The 22,583-nt window shown below is 51.6% G+C and overlaps 1 protein-coding gene across 2 annotated transcripts in view; it reads right to left on the bottom strand.

The window, feature by feature from the left end:
* LOC139082823 (uncharacterized) overlaps positions 1–22,583 on the bottom strand; it is a 54,733-nt gene that overhangs the window by 22,765 nt on the left and 9,385 nt on the right. Inside the window, exons 3-4 of one of the 2 annotated variants that reach the window (XM_070615887.1) lie at positions 18,528–18,699; positions 14,971–16,568 (exon numbers count right to left, since the gene is read on the bottom strand). In XM_070615887.1, the coding sequence (XP_070471988.1) occupies positions 16,548–16,568; positions 18,528–18,699 (193 nt within the window). In that variant the 3' untranslated portion in view covers positions 14,971–16,547. Of the gene's footprint in view, positions 1–14,970; positions 16,569–18,527; positions 18,700–22,583 lie in introns of those variants that run through there. The other variant, XM_070615886.1, reaches the window with a different exon arrangement.

Raw genomic sequence — 22,583 nt, 5'->3', positions numbered from 1 at the left:
TGGGACTCTACGCAGTGCACATTCAGCCTGTTAATGTCAGCCTCAAGTATTGCAGCACTTCTGAAACATCGCCTGAGAAGGAGGAAACTGAAAACGAGGGAGAGAACAGAAGCTTGATGAGGCAGTGGGGGCTCAAGCACTGATAGCCTCTTATGGTATGTTCCCTGGAGGTTGAAAGAAAGATATAAATGCTGAAGGAAGAACCCTCATAATCTCTAATGGAACTATAGAGAAAGTCAGTATTGTTGGATAAATCAAATGACATAACAATTGATCTAAACTTAAATATTAGATGATCAAGACCAGTGCTTCTCAAACTTTGAAGTGTATACAGATCACCTGGGAGTCTTATGAAAATACAGATTCTGATCAGTGGGTAGAGGGTGGAGCCTGAGATTATGCATTTCTAACAAGCTCCAAATTGATGCTGGTGCTGCTGGACCATGGGCTACACTTTGAGTAGCAAGGTTTTAGAATACCCTAACTTTTTTGTATTAAAAAATATATTTTACATGAAGATATTGCATGAAAAATTTAAAATAACTTCAAATATACTCTGAGTTTAGTGTGTAGATTTAAAAATAAAAGACGTGCACTGGAGAATGAACAAATTAAGCAGGCATTTTCTAGGATTCAATTAAGATGACATGAATCCAAAGCAAAGTAATTAGATCTGAAGTTCTAGAGAATATGTTACTGCATTTGTATCAAGGGAAACAGTCAAAGCACACATTCTATTAATAAGTAATTTTGACTTCTGAAGAAGAAGATACGAATCATCTGTTCTCTCATGTTGGCCTGCCGAGGTTCTTAAAATCTCCTCAGCAGGTGAATCTTTGCACCCTTGTCACAGTCATGGCCTTCTACTAAGGCAAGTTTTTGTCCACTAGAAACTTAAAGGTTAGGCCCTGAAGAACTTGCACTCTTAGTCTTTCTAGGTTCATAATATTGATATCTTTCAGCCCTATGTTTCTTTCAGATTTGATCTGTTAATATTAAATGGTGATACTATATGTTTACATTTGTCCATATATATTTAATAGTTTACATTTGTATAATACTTTAAATGATTTCCACATATTGTCATTTGATTCTCACAATGATCCTGCGAGTTTAGCTATTTCCTCCATTTTACTAACAAAGAAACTTAGGCTTATAGATGTTAGAAAACCTGTCCAGGATCAGGAAGTTAATAACTGGCAAAATTAGGGCTGAAATCTAGATCTTTGGCTTAAAAATCTCTGTTTCTTTCTACCAGGCCTTATTTCTTTTTATCACATAGGACACCTGTAGAAATAATGTTATTGTCAAGCCAAGAGGATCATTTCTCAGGTAGCTTAAACAAAGTCTGCAGAAACAGAACAGAGAGATAGCTTCCTGAAAACTGTGACCAACAGTCAACTCCAGAGTTGAGCTGCATGGCTAAAAGAGATACAGTAGTCCCTCGGTATCCGGGGGGGATTGATTCCAGGATCACCTGCCCCCAACCACCCCCCAATCTGTGGATGCTCAAGTCTCTTATATAAAATGGCACAGTATTTGCATATAACCTGTGGACATCCTCCTGTATACTTTAAATCATCTCTAGATTACTTATAATCCTAATTCCATGTAAATGTGATGTAAATGGTTGTTAGTGTTGTTATGGTATAATGAGAAGAAAAAGAATCTGTACTTGTTTAGTACAGACCCAGCCATCGTAGGCCTTTCAATCGGCTGTTGGTTGAATCTGCGGATGTGGAACCATGGATATTGAGGGCCGACTGTAAATTAGCTCTGATTAAATAATAGGATTTGACATGCAGCAGACAGCAGATGATAGACAATGGGAAGAGACCCAGAGCTTGTGAGTGTATAGACTGGAAATAATTTACTTGTGTCAATGGAACACCAGTAATCCGGGATTTCCTTTAAAGTTCAATCTCCTTTAAGAATTTTTTTAAAAAGGCAAATTTTATTTAAAAGATTATTTAAAATAAGCATTGCTGGCTGAACCAGGTAGCTGTTGCTATTTGTGGTGGACTTTTATGTCTTGTTTAAAATTGGAACTTCTGTTTGTCTATGTGTGGTTTCACAGTTTAACACATATGTATTGTGTAATTTATAAATGCCATATATTCCTCTAATTAGGTTCTCTTTCATTTTCTGCTTGCTGAACTATTTAAGGAGACTTGGACGTTGTTCACCTTTATTTCCTTGTAAACGCCTCTGCCACCTAGTGGACTCTTTGAAATCAGTCAGATTGGCTCATTAGGTGTGTGGTTAAGCACCAGGGTATATAAAGTGCTCATTGTCATATGGAGTGAACTAGGAAGTAGAATTGGAGATGGCTGTAAATCTGGGATTTATATGTTAACCTGTGCCAAGATAAATTGAGTAGCCAGCACGTACTTACATGAAATGTATTTTGGACCCTGAGATCTCCACACATGGAGAGAAGTGGCTTCTGCACTCTGAGTAGCTGCTTTGCTTAGCTCTATTCAGACGAGCTGTGAAAGAGATCCCATAAGAAGTACAGGGAAAGAGCCTTAGTTCCAGGAGTAAGAAGCTTGAAGAAGCAGCCCTTTCCCATTAGGAGATGATGGGACTCTCTGGAAAGCTGAGAGTATCTGGGAAGCCAGCTGGAATACTTCTGCTTGAAGTGCCAACCCTTGAGTCATATTTTTATCATAGGTGTAATGAAGTAACACTATGTCATTACTGTCACAAACTTATCTAAATAACAGTTATTATTATTAGTTGAAATTATCATCTGATTTACATGTTCTACTTTATCTTTGTAACTATAACACAACTTGCTTCTTCATAACCTGAAATTAATTATCATAGAAGTACTTGGAATAGAATCCTTGTGATACTGAATGTATTAATGCTAACGGTTGATTTTAGGCATCTTATTTTCAGAAACACGGGAGAAATTTAGAGGTGAGTAACAAAAACAAAACCACTTGTCAGCCTATGAGGAAAACTTAATTGAATTGAGATTATCTTAACCTGGAGATAAAGATGTAAAGTGAGTAGTGATATTGGAAGATTCTTTATAGTTTGAGGGGCACACTGGCAGGGGCATCCCCTAGCAGTGCACAGCCTCGTCTTCTCATCATAATGTGCATACCCAGCCACTCTGGAATCAGAGACTGAAGTTTTACTTTGGAGTTTAGAATTTAGATTTAGGCCATTGATTTCCTCTAGAGTTTAAAGTATTCATTTTAAAGTTGCCTTTCCTAATATAATTTGAAGAAAATTAGGGCCCACCTAGAACTCTTAAAGTCTGAGGGGGGGAGGGGGGGAGAGAGAGAGACAGAGACAGAGAGACAGAGACAGACAGAGAAAGAGACAAAATGTTTAACGTGGAAGGTGGAGTTGGGCAAGAAACAATTGCCTTCTACCTCTTGGGTTTCAGCTTCCAGCCCTTTGATCACTGGGATGACCTGTGTAACCTTCTCTGGGTTCCCTGGATTCTGACTTTGCTCTGGTTCTCTAGTTCTTAACTTACTTTTGGTCTTTGTTCAGGTTTCCTCCTTGATTTCTGACTTGGCTCTTCTGGTGACTTGTCTCAGTTGGACACACCTGAACACTCTGACATGAGTTTGGAAGGAGAAATGTCACTAGAAAGTAGTATACTTATTTGTAAAAAGATAGTTGTCACTTCTTATATAGTTTTTTTACTTTGTCGTTATTATAATAAATACTTTCCTATCACAGAGATAATAAATTATACATTGCCAGAAATTGTAAAATACATTTAATTTCAAAGTAAATAAACTAGTATAAGTCTATGTCACATGGAGAAAACCATTGGTGAATAGAACTAAAAAGCAGGTCTCTGGTGCATAAACACAATTTTTTAAACAAAAATAAGACCATATTATTTATTTTTTTCACTTAAGATCAAACGCCCATTTCCCCTATGTCATTATATTTTCCTACAGCATTGTTTTTCAATGGCTGCTAACAATCCACTGTGAATGCTTCTCATTAATCAGTTCCTTACTCTGGACAAATTTAGACATTTAAATATTTTTTCTATTTTAATAATATTGTACGAACATCTTTGTATATATAGATTTGGTAGACCCATGATATTTCCATTAGATACATCCCTAAAATTTAATATTTTTGAGGTATGCATTCAGATGTGGTCACATAGCATTAATAATATTTCCCAAGTGTAGCTATTTTTGTATTTGAGAATAAACTTAGGGATTTTGAATCTTTTGTGAGAAAGACCACTCTGTTTTGACAGACTTTGATTAAATCAGAATGAGCAGCAAACTTATCGTATGGTTTCTTTTTCCACTTAACACGCAAGTCATGGTTCTGCTTTTTATTGCTTAATGTCTCCTTCTTTGGTTTGGTCTTTGTTTACTTTTGGATTTTTGTTTGTTTGTAGTCCAAAAAATAAAAATTCTTGATGCAGGATCCTTTCCTTTGCCAAAATCTGGTGCAAAATTGATGATATATCAAACAGTAGAGCATGTGAAATATCATGTTGCTCTTAAATGGGAAATGTTTCTAGTTGTTTCATTTTGATCATTTTCAGTTAAGAAGTTTATTAAAACTTTCTCAAGCATGTCTGGAATTGAAACCAAACCAGTAACCTAAGCATGTAGAGTGAATGTATAGACTTGTTCAACCCTCCCGTAAAGGTATCAGATAAAATCCAGTTTGTAAAACAAGGTAACAGTTAAAATTATTCCATAGCAAATGTACTGTGCCAGCTCTCCATGCCAACTCATAAATATTTCTATTCACATACACTTTCCAAAGGATAGTTTTCCAGTCACAATTAAACTCCAAGCTGTTGCATATTTTGGGGCTTCAGTAATTTTGCCTGTACACAGTTAAAGTGTTGAAGATGGTGTCCTTAAATTATTACAATTGTAAGAAATTCTTCTTACAGAAATGTACCTTCAATCTTAGGTATCAGTGTTCAGTAGGCTATATTCCAGACAAATCTGAAGACCTCCATGTTAATGAAGTAGTAGGTACTCTGCATTCTTCCATGGATAAACCCATAGGGGAGAGCTTCAGACACAATGATTATTGTAAGAAACACTAATGAAGTCATTAAAACCAAAGAGTAATGTGACGATCTCACCCTCAAAACAGCAATGTTTGAGCAAGCTCAAACATTTGGTTCTAAAGAAATGCCACATTTTGACTTCCTGTTTCCCATGGCAGCTAATGATTCTATGCCTCAAACAGCTAGACATCCTATGAAAATGCTCTGCCTGTCTTCCTTTGTCATTCGATTTGATTTTGATTTTTATTTACTTTATTTTTAAATATTCTTATTTGTTAAGTGCTCATATGTTCCCGCATTGGTCCTAGATGCTTACTTAATTTAATCCTCACATTAACTCTGTAAGGGAATTAATGTGATTCCTGTATTACTCATAAGAAAAAGGAGAGTCAGAGAAGTTGAGTAACATCACCAAAGTTGCACAGCTTAGAAGCCCCAGGACCTGGCAGTCACAGATGAAGGAGGAGAACCACTGGGCCAGCCCTGTCTCCCCAGCCTTCCTGGAGGGTTCCCAGCTTCTATTCTGACTGCCCATTCCCTGCACAGCCGCAGGGACCTTAAAATGCCTCTCTTTTCCACACACTCATGTGGCCCCCTGCTGCTCTCAGACTAAAGACCAAACTCCTGACCCATCAACTGGCCCTCCGTGACCTGGCTCCTGCCGACTGGACTGTCTGACCTCTCGGAGACCCCCTTCATGTCCCCTAATCCTCCACACCCTCTGGGCCTTCTTTGCAGGCCCCTCTGCCAGAGTTGCCCTCCCAGGTGGCTCCCATCTCCCATCAGATGGTACCTCAAGCACTCCTCAGAGCCTTCCCTGGCCGTCTGAGCCCCCTTCACCCCACTCTGTCTGACTTTGTCCATGGGACGTGCCATCCTCTGCCATGATCCTGTTTATTTACTTGTTTATTTCTTTCCTGCCTCTCTCCCCACCAGCTGCAGCACAAGCACCTCCAGGGCCGGGCCCACATCTCTCTTTGAATAGCCCACCCTGGGCTTGCACAACGCCTGGCCCACCGCAGGGGCCCAGTCATCATTTGGTGAAGGAACGAAGGATCTTGGAGAGCAGAATGGAAGGACCTCAGAGCACACAGCACCCTTCCAAGCCCACTACACTCACTCTCTGTGCACAGGGTCCTCGTGTGCTCAACATCCTTACAGAGCTGTGGCCCCAAGCCCACCACACTTACCCTCTGTGCATGGGGTCCTTCATGTGCCCCACATCCTTACACAGCTGTGGCCCCAAGCCCACCACACTCACCCTCTGTGCACAGGGTGCCTCATGTGCTCAACATCATTACAAAGCTGTGGTCCCATCGCATCCTTCCAAGGAGGCCTTGCTAACACTCCACTGCTCACAACAAGGAAACAGAGGCTCCGAAGAGACCCTATCCCTGTCCGTGAGGGACGACACATTGGCCTCAGGTGACAACTGGCACCCCAAGGGGGCTGGGCTTCGTGTGCCCCGCACAAGGCTGCTGGACTTCGAGGGCTGGAACGGAACCAGGGGCCTGATCCCAGCTCCGAGCTCACTGGCCTCAGGAGGCTGTTCCCTCAGTCTGTCGCTGGCAAACAAGCTGCTTCCAGAGCAGTGGTTCTCTTCCAGGGGCGATTTTGCCACCACCCTCTCCCTGCTGGGGGACATTTGGCAATGTCTGGAGAAATTTTTGGTTGTCGCAACTGGGGAGGGAGGTGCTACTGGCATCTAGTGGCATCTAGATGCTGCTAAACATCCTACAGTGCACAGGACAGCCCGCTACAAGACTGATCCAGCCCCAAATGTCAGGAGGGGGAGACTGAGAAACCCTGCTCGACAGAGTAACTCTTCCTTGGAAACATCCCGCTGTGGACGGCTAGAGCTGGAAGGTGCTCGGAGTGGCCCAGTCCAACCCCCTCATTGTACAGACGGGGAGTGTGAGGCCCAGTGAGGGGAGAGGGCACTCCCAGCACCATTAGAATGGGCTCGGGCTGGATGCAGGATGCCCCCTGCTGTCTGGGGCTGGGGAGAGATGAGCCACGGGACAATTGGGCTGATGACCATGGGGCAGGCGAGGAAGGAGGGCGATGGCGGCCATCTGCCGTGGGCGATGAGCCTATCTGCTGAGGTGGCACAGGCCGGGCTAGCTGCCCTGAAGTGCCACCTGTCCTTCTTCCCTGGACGGACGGGGACAGTAGCTTCCCTCGCACAACTGCGGCAGAGGACGCTGGCTGTGCCTTTGAAAGGAGGCGATTACTGGCTGGGACCTAGGTTTCTGGATTCGCAGGCTGTGAACGGGCCTCCAGAGCCCCTTTGTGGCCGGCCTGCTTAAAAGGCACCTCCTCCTCCAGAGCCCAAGGGCCAGGTTTCTCAAAGGCTCCCACAAAGCCACAGAGCCAGTGCCACTGCTGCACAACAAGGGCACCGAGGCCAGTTGGTGGCGGGGACATAGGTGGGAGCCCTGGGTCCTAGTTCTGGGTCTGCACCATACTCCTGTGGTCTCTGGATCTCAGTGTTCCTCATCTGTGAAATAGGAACACTGAGCCTGGTTCTACCTTGTCCCAAGGCTGCTGGAAGGGTGAGAAGTTGGGATGCCTGTGACGGGAAGATCACAGGGATGGGGGCAGATCCCATTCAGTGCCTGCCTCTTTGCTGTTCTTCAAATCTGCGAAGTATGCTCCACCTTAGGACCTTTGTACTGCTGCCTACTCCCCCACCCCAACCTCACCTCACCCCTGCCTGGATGCTCTTCTTCCAGATAGTCACGTGGCTCATCCCACCTCTCCTCCTGGTGTCTGGTTAAATGGCGCCTCCCCTGAGAGGCCTCCCCTGACTACCCTCTCATCACTCCATATCCCCTTTATCCTGACTTATTTTTCTTCAGAGCACTTATCACCACCTGACACCTTACATTGGAAACCCATCCCTTTGTCTGTTTGCTGCCTGTCCCCCACCTGACACGGTGGTTCTGCAGAGGCAGCAGGTCTGCTCCCCATGGTATCTCAAGCGCCCGACACCACAAGTACTCGGGAAATGACAGCTGAGAAGAGGAGGGGGAAGGGCAGAGCCAGGGGGCCCTGCTCTCTCTGCCCTGACCCCCAGCTTGGTCTTGCAGGGCTGTGAAGGCACTGGGTCATTGGCCAGGTCAGTCTTGAGGGGCGGTGGTTACTGTGGTCCCTGACCATGACCGCCTGCCTAGGCTGACCAGAGCTTGGCCTGGGTCAAACCAGACAGCTCCCAGCCAGCCCCCAGACACCCAGGGACAGGAACCTCACCCACCCTCCCTTCATTCCAGAAGCTTCCCAGGCCTGGCCCTGAGCTGGGTGCCCACTGGCCGGCTGGCAGAGTGGACAGAGCAGATGGGGCCACGCTGCCGTCCACAACATGGACGGCTGTCAGAGAAGCCAGTGGCTCAGCTGCTTACAGGAGTTTCCTGAACCTCTCTCCCGGGGGCCAGCCCACCCTGCCTGGACACCGACACACCTGCCAGGTGTCCAGGCCAGCCAGGCTGGGGAGCCCGAGTGTGTGAGTGCACAAGTGTGAGCATGTAATCACCTGTGTGCTGAAAACAGGGTGTGGCTGTGGGTGGGTGTGAGCCTGTGTACGAGAGTGATGGTGCAAGGGTCTGATTGTATGAGGGACTGGGTGTGCAAATGTTCCGGAGTCTGTGTGTGAGATTGTGCAACCACGGTAAGAGGAACTGTGGAATGAAGAGGTGTATACACGGGGACAAGGACTGTGCTACAGCATCGGGCAGCATTCACACCAGGATCTGAGTTCAAATCCCAAATCTTCTCACCAGCTGAGAATCCTGAACAAATAACTTCTGTAAAATGGGCAAATAATGGTTCTGTGCAGACATGAAGATGCAGGGCCCCCTCAGCTCTCATTAAACATATGCACTGCTGTGAAGATTATGTATGACTGTGGAGGGTCCACGTATGGGATGGTACAAGCATGTGTGAGCCCATGTATGTACAGCCCAGCTCCCCATCCCACAGGGTCACACCCTGGGGGGCTGTCCAGCCCCAAGCTGGCCTTGGGGAGCAGCGCCCAGATGGCCACCCCTTCGTCCCTTCTCGCAGCCTCAGAGTTTCCTGGATGGTCATTACAACCACCTCCCTGTATAGCATCTACCGCCCCCGCCCTGTGGGGCCCAGGCCCTGCTTGACGTGTCCAGTGCGGGGGCTCGTTGCCTTGTGAGTCTCCTTCCAGGCCGGTTCAGAAGCCCCCTCACAGAGGCAGCGCTCCTCAGTGGGACTCAGCTGTGCCCCACCCTCTATCTCACTTCTTCCTTGCTCTCCACCATGTCCAGCAGGTCCTCACAAAGTATACCCTTTCCTGGGAGCGGTTCATCTCCCACCTCCCAAACAGGACCAGCTGACTTCTAGTCACCTCTACAAGGCAGTCCAGGCGTCCCCTCCTCCCCAATTCACATGGCTACACGGAACACGGCTCCCCTGTGCCAACCCCACTCCAGGACCAGCTGCTGGTTACTTGTCTTTCTTGCTCGTGAGACTGTGAGCAGAGACTTGGTGACCTCCATCAGGGCACCTTCCTCTGGGCTGCAGTCTCCAACCCTTTCTTGTAAAAACAGAATGCTTTCTTCTAAAGACATAGGGGAACAGCAAGATCCACGAGGGCAGAGACCCTCAGACAACCCGCTTCCACCAAGTACAGTCTGAAAACCAATAGAAACCACCAGGCATCTCCTTTGGGCTGCAGCCTTGCTTGTCATGGGAACCACAGCTGTAGAATGGTCCTCTGGGGGCCACCAGCCTGTGCTCTCAGAGGAGCTATGGGTCTGAACCCTGGTCCTCGGGGGACCTTTGGCTGAGCCCTGGTTTGGGAGGACCACGCCTAGCTGTACTTGTTCTCAGGGGACATGTCAGCAGTACCTCTGGTTCCTGGGGGAACCTTAGGGTCAAATGGAGGGGGAAGTTACCCCTGATGCCCTCTGGGGGCCCACCCTGGGTGCCACTGGAAAGAGTGGGCCTGGTGGTCCTTGCACAAGCCCGGAGTGAAGGGAGCGACAGTACCTGTGGCAGTTAGTGGAGAGGCAGCTCCCCATCTCCAGAGAGCTCCTGAGGTGGCAAAAGTGAGACAGGGTTACCAATGACCCCATGCAACACACACCTGGGGGGCCATGCCAGCTCAGGCCATGCTGGGGGTCTCGGGACAGGTCCTGGGGTAGGTGGGCAGCCCTGGGAAAAGTGTTTGGCCTCCAAATGCAAGAAACCATGTGCTTTCTTTCCCTTCAGTGGGTCAACTGAGGAGCTGCCCTGTCTCCATCCGACACACCACCTCAGGAAGCTCAGTCACAGGGGCCCTCAGCAATGTCAAATCAGCCTCTCCCTGTTCAGGGGAAGCTGAAGTCCGGGGTCCCACAGGGAGTCTCCCAGCCCGAGGCCCTCTGCAGTCAGAGCTAATGGGCCAATCCTGGGGTGTGGCCTGGACCCAACTTGGGCCTCAGCCTCCAGCTCGCAGCTCTGCCCACAGTCTCCCTGCCACAGACAACTCCCTTCCATGCATGATCTGGCCCCTGCCTCCTCCCCCTCTTGCCAAACTAGCCCCCACTCCAACCACCCTGGCTGTCTCGCTGTTGCCACAACGTGCCAGTCTCATCCCCACCCCAGGGCCTTTGCACTAGCTGCTCCCTCTGTGTTGAATGCTCTGCCCCATCACCTCACTTGACATGCACTTTCCAACTCTGGGAGACCTCCCCTGACTGTCTACAGAAGCCCTCCTGCCGCCCCCCATCCTCTCACCCCACTGCTCTCTGTTCTCTCTTTCAGAACCTGCATGAAAAGAGGTGAGCCATCTACCTGCAGGCTTGCTTGTCCCCGCCTGTCTTTCTATCAGAGTGTGCTCTCCCAGAGCCTGGGCCTCCTGGGTCTGCTCACTGCTGGCCCCACTGAGGGGACAAGACGAATCACAGCCATGGTGCCTCCTTTGATCCTGTGACCTGCCACAAACTGCCAGTCAGAGGTGGTGAGTGCAGTCTGAGGAGGGGAGCAGGCCCTGTCTGAGGCCCCACAGCCACCCAGTAAGGCAGGGCGGCAGCTCCCCTTACAGGTAGGGAGATGGAGGCCCAGAGAGGGGAAGCGCCACGGGCAGAGTCAACCACTCTGAGAGGCTGGGCTGGGACTGAGACTCAGGTGTGTTTGACCTGGGACCACCATGCTCCTTCCCCAAAGAGGCCTGCCTGGAGTCCCCTAGAGCACGGGCTCAGGGCCCACACCCAGAGGCTCAGTGTCCAGCTCTGGACCCAGGCCAGGGCCACCCCACCTGGGGGTCAGATCCCACCTTCCCCCTGACCAGCCCTGGATTTGGTGCCAGCCCCCTCACCTCTGCACCAGTCTCCTCATCTGTAAAATGTAAATAAGTAACAGTATGTCACTCATGGGGGCAAATCACAGGTCTCAAACGACTGTGGAGACGCATGAGCCTCTGTCTGCTGTCGCTGGCAGCAGGCCCCGAGTCCCAGGCCTTTAGGGGCTGGGGCATGCCTTCCATTAGGCAGGGGGCCTGGTGCCCCCAGCACAGCCTGTCCCTGCCCACCTCCCTCCTATGCCAGGACCTCCACTGGGCCTTCAGGAAGCGCCAAGTCTGGACAGGAGGACCCAGCTCTCAATACTCCCACCTGGCTGCTCAGATGCACACATGCCATGGGAGACAATACCAATATGATGTGACAAGGACACAGCAAAATGGTGCTGGGCTTCTCCGGCCCCTCAGGCAGAGCCCACTGTGCCCTCAGGTAGAGCCCAACAGCCACCTTGCCACAAGCATAGGGATTCAGCTCCCCAGCTCGGGTCCCGCTCTGACTGCATCATGATCACGTGGCACTACCCTGGCCTGCTGCAGAGAGCCCGCCTCAAGCTAGATGCTTTTTCCAAACACTTCCTCATCCAGCCCTTGCATGAACCTCATGAAGCACATGGAAACATGCCCCTCCTTTACAAATGCTGAAAGTGCAGCTCAGGGGCCACCTGTACCCTCAATGCCATTCCATTTCCTGCTTCTTTATCCTGCAGCAAACTCCTATTCACCCTACAAAAACCCTGATCAAACGTCAACTCCTTTGTACAGCCTTCTTTTCCTGCCTTATCCTCCTAGACAGACTTTCCTCCCTCTCCTTCCTTCCCTCTCTCCTTTTCTTCCTTCTTTCTTCCTTTCCTCTCTCCCTCCCTTCATTCCTTCCTTTCTTCTTTCCTCTCTCCCTCCTTTCCTTCCTCCCTTCTTTTTCTTTCTCCCACTTCCCTAATAACAGTAAACATTTTTTGAGCAGTTTCTACTTACTAGGCATTGGTGTTGACACTTTATGGGTATCAACTCATTTAGCCTTCACCGAACCCTGAGAGGGAGGTGTGGTGGCACTTCCCCATATTGTGACACCTGGGTCTAAGATATTAAAGGGTGCATGATATTTTCCTACAAGACAGTGCTGTTACTGAGTATACATGTGGAGATGGGGACTGTCTGCTCTCACAGGACTGAGGGGGCCCTAACGGTGCTGTGGCCCAGCCCTAACCCCCGTGGCAGGCAGTGACCCGTGCCTGGGCTCTCCACTCCTCCGCACCCCCATCCCTGCCCAACCCCAGGGACTCCTCGGCGGCATGAACTCTTGGCAGCCCTCCTGGCATCTCGCTGACTCCCGGATAGCCCAGCTAGGACTGGCTCTGAATGGAGACCCTCCCTCTGCCATGCACCCTGCCAGGTCAATGTGGCCTTGTCAGCCGCAGACTGAAGCCTGTTCTCCCCCCAATCCTCCTTTGCCTCTCAGTCCATCTGCAAACAGGAGATGCACAGGTCCAAGGAGGAAAGGCCAGGGTGAGGGCTCTCGGAGTGCACAGAGAGGCCCCTAGCCCAGCACAGCTGGATTTGGAACCAACCGCCTGGGCTCAAACCCCTGTTCCAACCTATGATGTGACAGAACCTCTCTGAGCCTCAGCCTCTTCATCTGGAGCATGGGGTGGCAACAACAGCCCCCCCTTCCACGGATGTTGTGAGGAAAGATGAGATACTGCCCACAAAGAAAAGGTGATTTGTAAACCAGAAAGTGCAGTGCACGCACAGTTGCAATATTCACGGAGCTCTTGGTACATCGAAGAGTGTATATTGAGATGTCAGAGCTGGAGGTTAACACATGAGTTTTAGAGCCAAGAGGGCCAGGGTTCAGATCCCAGCTTTGCCACGTACTGGCTGTGTGACCTTGGGCAAGTTGATGAACCTCTCTTTGCCTCAGTTTAGTGTCTTCATCTGTGATGCTTTGGGAGGATTAAATAGGTTAATACATTTAAAGCACTCAGAACAGTGCCAGGCAGAGTGAGCATTCCATAAATGCCAACTGTTATGTTAACACATTAATTTTATATTAATAGATACTTGGTTTATTCACATATATAAAATCCCAATTTTATATTTGGGGGAACTAGGGCTCTACCAGGTGACTTGCTCACTGCCACCCAGTCTTACTTAAGGTTTGCCAGCCCTACGTCCAGCACTCTGTCCACCCGGCTGGACCCCAGGATGTTTGGGGGACCCTGGACCAAGCTGGTGGACGCAGAGCTCTCAGTCAGCCGGGCAGGACTCCAGCTCCTCCTCTGGCCTCCAGCTCAACCTGGACAAGGCAACTGCCCTGGGGACAGGTCTTTCTCTGAAGCCCCACCCCCAGCTCTACTGCATCAGGCTCCTGGGGAGGCCGATTCCTTTTCCTTCAGAATAAACTGGCGGCTCCAGTCCTACTCCCTGTCACAGCTTGCCCACAGCACCCAACCATTTATACAAAGTTCAAGAAGGGAAAAACTGCTCTGTGACCTAAAAAGTCAGGAGAGGGATCTCCTGGGGGTGGGCTGTGGCTGGCAGGGCATGAGGGGGCTCCTGAGGGGCTGGTCATTTTCCATTTCGGGGTCTAGGTGCTGATTATATGAGTGTGTTGTTTGTGACAATTCAACAAGCTGTACACTGTATTTCAATACAAATTTACATTAAAACAAACCACCTGGTTCAGCCCCAGCCTGCACTCCTAGCCTGGAGCAGCAGGAACAACCCAAGCCTTGGACTCAGTGGAGTTGGTGGTCATCCCTTTCCACCCGAAGCAGCTGTGTGGCCTTCGGAAAACCCCATCCCTTCTCTGGCCTCAGTTCCCCTCTGTTGAATGTGAATGAGAAATGGTCAGTGTTTCTGTCCCTGGCTGTACGGCAGACACACTGGGGTACTTTAAGAAATACTGACACAACTACCTCAGAACCTCTGGGGGCATTTTCCTTCACCTCGAGTGGGTTTTTTTTTTAACTCTTTACTTTGAAATAACCCTAGATTCACAGGAAGTTCCAAGGTAAAATGTATGGGGAGGTCTCCTGAACCCTCCCACAGCCTCCCCCAGTGATGACATCTTGCACAACTATAGCACACCACCCACCTAGGAAGCTGACACTGGTCCAGCCCACTGAGCTTGTTCAAATGTCACTAGTCACCCAAGCACACGTGCGCGCATCCATGTCTCTGTGTAGTTTTATCACATCTGTACCTTTGCGTAGTGACAGAGCTGATCCATCACCAGGCTCTCTCATGCCACCCCTCCCTCTACAGACACACCCCTCCCTACCCCAGTCCCTCACCCCTGACAACCACCAATCTGTTCCCCGGCTCCATAATTTTGTCATTTCAAGAATGTTATAGAAACAGAATTGTACACTATGTAAGTTTTTAAGATCGCCTTTTTTCACTCATCATAATTCCTGGAAGTTCATCCGAGTTGTTGCATGCATCAGCAGTTCTTTCCTTTTTACGGCTGGTACGGATATACCATAGCTTGTTTATCCATTCACCTGCTGAAGGACATCTGGGCATTTTCTAGTTTGGCAGCTATTATGACTAGAACTGCTATGAATATTCTCGTACGGGTTTTTGTCTGAACATAAGTCTTCATTTCTCTGGAATAAATGCCCAAGAGTGCAATAGCTAGGTCGTATGGTAAGCGTATGTTTACTTAGAAAAGAAACTACCAAACCGTCTTCTAGAGTGGCTGTGCCATTTTACATTCCCAACAGCAATGTCTGAGTGATCCAGTTCCTCCACATCCTTGCCAGCATTTTATGTTGTCACTATTTTTTATTTTAGCCATTCTGACAGATACACACTGATATCTCACTGGTTTTAGTTTGCATTTCACTGATGGCTAATGATGTTGACCGTCTTTGCACGTGTTTGTCTGCCATCTGTGTATCTCCCTCAATGACATGTCTGTTCGTGTGCACCTTCGTTTTTCAAAGCTCCCCAGATAGGTCTAATAGGGAACCCGCAAATCCCCTGGGGCCCTCCAGGCTTAGAAAGCTCCGTCAGTTTTAAAAAGAACACATTTGCTTCTGTAAGAATTCTAGGCACTCCATGCTTTCTGGAAAGAATACCTGGAGGGCCCCGGGGCAGGTCTGGGCTGCCCCAGCTGGCTCTGAGCTGTTGTGTCTCGGGCCAGAGGATGGCTTTGTTCGCTCCTGAGAAGGACTGAAGAGGAAATAAAGAGCAGGGACAGAATGAGGAGAAGGGAGGCATGGGTGGCCGCGTGGCATGTGATGGGACCCCTCCGCCTAGCCCCAACCTGGGGAGGCAGCTCAAAGCCCGCAGGAGCTTCTAGAGTAGGCTCATTTGTAGCAAGCGGTGGGTGGCTAAGTCTTGTCTGGGGTGAGGGCAGGACCCTAGAGGGGGCTCGCAGCAAGGTAGCTCCAGGCTGTTACAGGCCTGGAGTGGGTTATTTGTGGAACTGGCCTCCATTTCCAAGGGACAGGGGAGGCCACATACCTCTGTTACACTCTCCCCCTTGCTCTTATTAAATAAGTAACACACAGTCACGGTATCAACTGTGGAAAGTAACAGCGGCACACAACAAGGAAAGTAAAATCACCCACCATCCCCGACTCCCTGGGGACTGACCAGTGTTACTATTTGAGGATGTTTTATGGCCAGGCCCTCCTCTAAATGTGTGTTTTTAGGTCTTCAAACATCCCTCCAGCCACCCCTTTGAAAGCTGGTGGAACTCCCGTGCACTTCCCCGCCGTCGGATGGGTGTGGCTTGGCTCCATCTCCCGTCTCCTCCGAAACGGGGCCTCGGGAGCGTCCCATCAGTGCGGTCTGTGTGCACAGCCGTCATGTGCCTTTAGGACCCTTCCTGGAATTTCTGGGTCACAGGCAGGAATGTTTTTATGGCTCTGGGTACACACGATGCTGACCCAAGAGGCTGGACTGACAGTCCTAGTGGTAGGGACAGCGAACGTTTGGCCATTGTTAGGGCTCCAGAAGTTTCTCCATTTGGGGCAGAAATGAGGACAAGGGAGGAGGTGTTGGGCACCATTCTACCCCATGCCTACTCCACACCAGGCCCACACGCACCAGCTGTGAGCCGTGTCACAGCTGCCACGTGAGCAACAGTTCCCCAGGTCCGTGCTCCTGACCGCTCTGCCAGGCTGTCAGGGAAAAAGCACCCAGCGAGGGTGGGGTCTGGGCTCACCCCTCGTCGCTGCCCTTGAGCATCAGAGTGGGGTGCTGTCATCCTTCCTCTTGGGGGCTCTGAAAGCGGAGATGCAGAGAAGGTAAGAGGTGGCGCCAGGACTTGAACCCAGAAAAGCCTCTCCCCCATGCCAGGCTGCCCTGTCATCTCGGTCTGTTATCCATTCCCGAGGGGTGAGGCTGTTTGCCCAATGTCACACAGCAAGAGTCACACAGACCCATCGGGGCTCCCAGTTCTGATCTACCTCAGTTCCGGCTTTCTCATCTGTGAAATGGAGCTGATCTTCCTGCCGGAGAGGCCATAGTGAGGTTCCCAGGAACTGACAAACTGGAGGCTCCTTGTAGACTGGACCGACACTCGTGCTGCCGTACTGCCTCACCCTGGCTGTCCTGCCCAGGCCCCACGCACCCCACAAGGCCGCCCTCTGGGAAGGACACAGAGGGCTCCTACCCACTCACCCTCAGCCTTCTTGTCCTGGCTCTGGGCCCCAGACCACCCTGCCTGTCCAGGGACCCCACTGCCTGGCACAGTGAAGTGACTGTCCCCAGGCTGGCCTCCATGCCCCTCCGTCTTGCCAGGATACCCTTTGGAGGAGCTCAGCTTGAGTCTGGAAAACTCCCTGCTGCAGTGGGGGAGGGGGGGTTGTCTCTGCACAGCCCCCTGGACAGAGGTGTGGAGATAGGGCCTAGGGCAGCCAGGCAGGGGACCTAGGGTGAGACCCAAGGGGCATCTAGTCCCTCTCTGGGCCCCAGTTTCCCAACATGCACCATGAGGAGGTTTGTCTAGAGAAGCAGTTCTTAACTTTGGGAGTGGGGTGTCTCAGGCCCCTTTGGGACGATGATTCATTCATTCCACCTACTAACATGCAGCCCCCACTTCGTGCCAGCCTCTCTCTGAGCTCAGTACTGACTCACGTCCCCTCACAACCACTCTGCAACCTGAGATGTTCTTATCTCTGCTCTATAGATGAGGAAACTGAGGCTCCCAGACGTGATGGGAAGCAGTACTCAGAGCACAGTGTGATAGAAGAGTGGATAAGACAGGCACATCGCTGCCGTGTAGAGGGAGGGGCAGAACCGAAAAACAGCTGAGCACACCAACAAGGACACTCCCACCAGCACAGACAGGAGAAGCACGTGTGTGAGGTGGCGAGGCAGGGGTGGAGGGGGGCTACCCTCACATGCTGGTCAGGAGCAGCCCCTAGGAAGAGGTGATGGCGGAGCCAAGGTCTGAGTGATGAGTGGAACCCAGCTCAGGAGGGAGGGGGTTCCACGCAAGGGATCAAGGTGAGGGCCCCTGGTGTGGTGCAGTGTGGGGTGCAGGGGGAGGCCAGGCATCTGCTGCAGGAATAAAGGCCTGGCTTGAAGAGGGACGCCCACTGAGACCCCAGCACCACCACTCCAGCATCTCAGCTTCTTCTGAGACCCACGGGGCCCACCGGGGGTTCTTAAGGCAGAGGCATCAGCTGAAGGTGTCGAGGGTCCAGGGAAGCTGGCTAGGGCACCTCCAGCCTCCTGGCAAGGAGAGCAGACTGAGGCCTTGCCATGTGGCTCTCCGCCTGGCCCAGCCTGTGCCCCAGTGCCATTTGGTGCCATGTCTGGAACTGCCACCTCCTGTCATTCCCAGGCTCAACTGGCTGATAGGTAGGGAGTAGACAGATGCCTTAGACCAACACAGGTCGGGAGGGGAGGGGTGGCCTGTGATCCTTCCCAAACCTTGACTTCTCAACTTCTCGCCCTGCAGAGCCATCGGGCGCCGCCCCATCTCCAGGGGAGTTGCAGCTTCCAGCAAACTCACTGGGGTCCACTTGGCCTTTCTGGAGGTCCCTCCTGGGTTTTCAGCCTCACCCCAGCAGGCGTCAGGCTCTTCAGGTGCTGACATAATCTCATTTCATCCTCAAGCCTGCCTGGGAAGCCACAGTTTCTTACCCTCATTTTATAGAGGAGGAAACTGAGGCTCAGAGAGGCTGAGCCCCACCCAAGACCTCTCAGCGGGTGAGAGCCCCCCCAGATCCTCACCTGGGTCAGTGGGGCTGTGTCCCCTGCCCTCTGCCCCAGGGTCTCCACCATCCAAAGTCGTCCCAGCTGACCTCCGACGAGGAGAACATTCTGACCCCGCCCAAACTCAGGGAGGAGGATTTGCTGATTCTCTGAGGGTGGCCTTCCACTGCGAGGGGATTCCTTTGGATATCTAGAAAACAACCCAAACCCAACAACTTACACATTTTTAAAATTTAATTTTTAAAAAGCTAATGCATTCTCATGGTTCAAAGGTAAAATAAAAAAGATGTCAAGTGAAAAGTCAGCCTCCCAACTGTCCCACATCCACCAAGGTCCCCCTGCCCCCAGGGAGTCCCTGTCCTTAGTTTCTTGGCTGTCCTTACAGAATTGCTGTATGTGAATAGAAGCTAAGAAACACATGTGCACAGCTGTGGGTCGTGCTGCCGTCTGCTTCTTGCTCCTCACACAGAGGTCGCGTCCTGGACACACTGCCCTTGCCTTCCCCTGACCTCACCTCCTGGAGCTCATCCTCAGTCTCAGGCACAGCTGCACAGTGCTCCCCACCCCACCACGGACTAAAGACTGAGCCAGGTGGAGGGGGCGGGCTTCGCCCCCAAAATCCCTCCAGGTGTGGGTGTGGAGGACAGCTCTCTTCCGTGCAGGGCAAGGACCTCCCTCACCGGAGCTCCTGAACAGTGGGGAGGGCATGGTGAGCACCTCCTGCATGCAGTGCCTCCCCAGCCGCATCTGAAATGGGGCCCATGGGATGGTACCCCAACGCACAAATACACTTTCAGACCCTGCTGACCTCACAGAGCCAGATAAATATATACACAAGACACACCATTACCATCACATGAGCATGCATGCACACATGCACATGTATGCACATGTGTGTGCACATGCATAAAGATGCACACTTGCAGCCCCCATGCACGCATACAACACAATTGTGCACACATACAAGCACGAAGACCTTCTGGGAGCACAACCGCTGGCCTCAGGCCACCAAGCACTGGCTCACACAGTCAGGCTGTGATGTGACCCCAGCATTCCCCACTCCTATGCCCTGCACTCAACAACCACATGACAGGTAAGTCTGCCCCACACTCCCTTCACTGAGGGCTAGGAACCCAGAGTAGTGAGGAACAGCTCATGTTTAACTCACAAGTTCTTTTCTTTTAGATGTGCCACCCTTTCCCGAAAACTTGCTGTGCTGACTCATTTTAGTTAAGTGAAAGTTAAAAACAATGACCATTTCCAGAACCTACTGCAGACCTGGCCCTAGGCTAGATGCTTTCACATTAACGTCGTTGGGAAACTGAGGCTTAAAGTGGCCAGTGACAATGAGGCCACTAGGTTCTGTGTGCCCACTGTGTGCCAGGTACGGGGTCCGTGGCCTCCATGCTTCCAGACACTGGGGGCAGGGACCCTTATCACCCTACCCTCACAGGGGAGCGATTTGGGCCCTGAAGGGGAAGGGACTTGTCTCCAGTCACACTGCAAGTGAGGGCACCTGGGCACCATCCTCGACTGCAGGCCAGACTGGACTAGGGGGCGGGTGGGCCAGGAGGGAGAGGTGGGGGTGGGGTTTGCACAGTGTATGGGGACCCTAGCCTGCAGCAGCAGGAGGCAGACTGCAGGGCTGCGTGGAGGCCCTTTCTTGAGGACTGCAGTGGGGCTGAAGCCTTAGCGGGGGCCTGGAGACAGAGCTCTGCGGACCCCTAGCCCTTGGGTCTAGGGGCTCTGGATGAACAGGGAGCCCTAACCCACCTACTCAGTTCATGAGAGGGAGGAGCTAGAGAGGAAGGCTCGGCCTGAAGGTCGAAGAGTGGGGGCTTCTTCTCCAGGGTGGCAAGACGACATCACAGCACGCTCTGTTCCCTACGCGTCTGGTCTCCACGTAGGACATGGCACACTCTCCTGGCAGATGCAGCAGCCCTGGTAGAAGGCCTCGGGCACCCTTGGACCAGGGGGCAGGCTGGCGGCTGCAGCAGGGCGGGGAGAATCTGCCCTTGGCCAGCTGGATAGGGCTGAGCCCGGGGTGCAGGGCCAAGTTGGGGGATGGAGGGGCAGTGTCCTCCCTGGGGAATGAGAGTAGGGGTCAGTCCCAGCCTCTGACCTCCCCACCCCAATCTATAGACACACTGAACTGAGTGCTCCCCAGCTCCTTCCTGGCTGTCCCAAAGGAATCTCCTATGCCAGCAACCCACACGCGGGGGCCCTATTTGGGCGACAGCACTGTCACCCACCTGAATCCCCAAGCCAGACCTCTGGGCACTGTATAGTCTGCCATGCTTTGATGCCTTCCTCTCCTTCACTGCCCCCCAGCCTTGGGCGGGTCCTCAGTGGGCACCCTGGTCACTCTGCTTGGTCAGCTGCTGTGGCCCCCCCAGCAGACTCCCTCTGCCTTTTCCCATCATGCCCCAGCCCACCCAGCCCGAGCCTGGGATGGGGGTACCCTCTGGATGGTATTTTTTAGATGAAAGAAAGACATAAAACTCCAGGCTGAAGGAGACAACGTGGGACATCCTTTACTCATTCAACAAACACCAAGGCCTACTTTGCCAGGCTGGCCTCTCACTAAGGCCCGGCTCAGGGCCACCTCCTCTGGACAGCACCCCAGGGCCTCTGATCCCCCAGTCGGTGCAGAAAGGTCTGCAGAGCAACTACTGACTCTGGTGCTTCTCCAGGCATGGACACCCAGCAGCAGGCCAGGCGGACCCAGGCTAGTGACAGTCTGGTGGTAAAGTCTAGTGGCAAAGGCCAGGAGGTGCATGCGAGCTGGGCAAGCTGGGCACAGAAAGGAGGGGATGTGTCTGGAGGGAGGGAGCAAGGGCAAGTTGGGGAGGCCAGAGGGGACAGGGCACAGGCTCCTGAGGGCCTGGCCCAGAGACCATGCCTTGGCCATAAGACAGATGTGACCCAGGAAAGGGGGGAGTAGCCCTGCTGTCCCCAAACCCGACTCCATGTCTTGGTTTTCCACTGATGGGCTGGGCAACACTGGGAAGAGCCCTGCCCTCTCTGGGCTCGTGTCCCTCTCCGGACCTGAGGCTCCCTTGTAGGGACACCTGTTCAAGGCCTGATGACAGGCCATGGGCATGTCAGAAGAACAAGGACAGAACAGTGGCAAAGCACAAGCACAGCCCTTCAAGAAGGCTGCTGGAAGGGAGGGGGCCCTGGGCTTCTGGTCAGAGCAGTGTCGCCCTGCCCAGGGGCCCAGGGTTGGGAGACCCCTCAGCCTCAGGCTCCAGGAGGAAGTGGCAGCCTGACAACAGGTGGGGTAGGGGGGCACTTGGAGAGCAAGACTCCATCCAGGGAGCACAGCTGAGCCCATGACCCAGACCCAGACCATCCAGGTCTGAACCCCACTTCAGCCCAGGGTCCTTGGGATGAACCATGAGCCTCCTGGAGCCTCAGTCTCCTCTTCTACAGAGGGGTCTCCGAGCCCCGCTCTGCCTCCAGGGTGCTCTGTAAACTTGGAAGTCCGGGAGACAAATATGAGGTGCTGTTCCTTTCAGGATGAGAACCCCAGGCCCTCATCCTTCCTGAGGAATTTCTCTGGCCTGAGCACCCCTGTGTGCTGTCCGCAATCATCTCTGTGCACCCTCACCCGGCCTCAGGGGCCAGGAATGGCCCATTTCACAGATGGGGACATTGGGACATGCAGCCAGCAGCATGAGCATGCCTTCCCCACAATCCTCACTCTGCCTCTCCCTCCCTCCTCCTCTCCAGGGAGGCCCAGCACAGCCAGGAAGGGTTTCCCCTCCTTTCGATACAAGGTCCATCTGAAACAGACCATGTGTTTTCTTGGGTAACACACGATGCCCTGGGCAGCTTTTTTCTTTTTTAAATATATACCACTGGGAAAAGAGGAAACATGGAATAGCAAGAAAAAGGGTTCTTGTTTATAGGTCACAGTTGTATAAGAAAAAGGGGTGTACAGCAGCCTGGGGGGTGGGGGGCAGCTGGACCCTAGCGTCCGGGGTCCTGGGGACTTACCCAGACACTTCCAGCTGCAAACCCTCTCCTCCCATCCGCGGAGCGCCCTATACCCAGAGTGAAGGACTTGGG

The sequence above is a fragment of the Equus przewalskii genome, chromosome 4 (assembly GCF_037783145.1).
Source record: "Equus przewalskii isolate Varuska chromosome 4, EquPr2, whole genome shotgun sequence".
Lineage (NCBI taxonomy): Eukaryota > Metazoa > Chordata > Mammalia > Perissodactyla > Equidae > Equus > Equus przewalskii.
The sequence above is the reverse complement of the archived record's forward strand: the minus strand, read 5'-3'. Positions and strand labels throughout refer to the sequence as shown.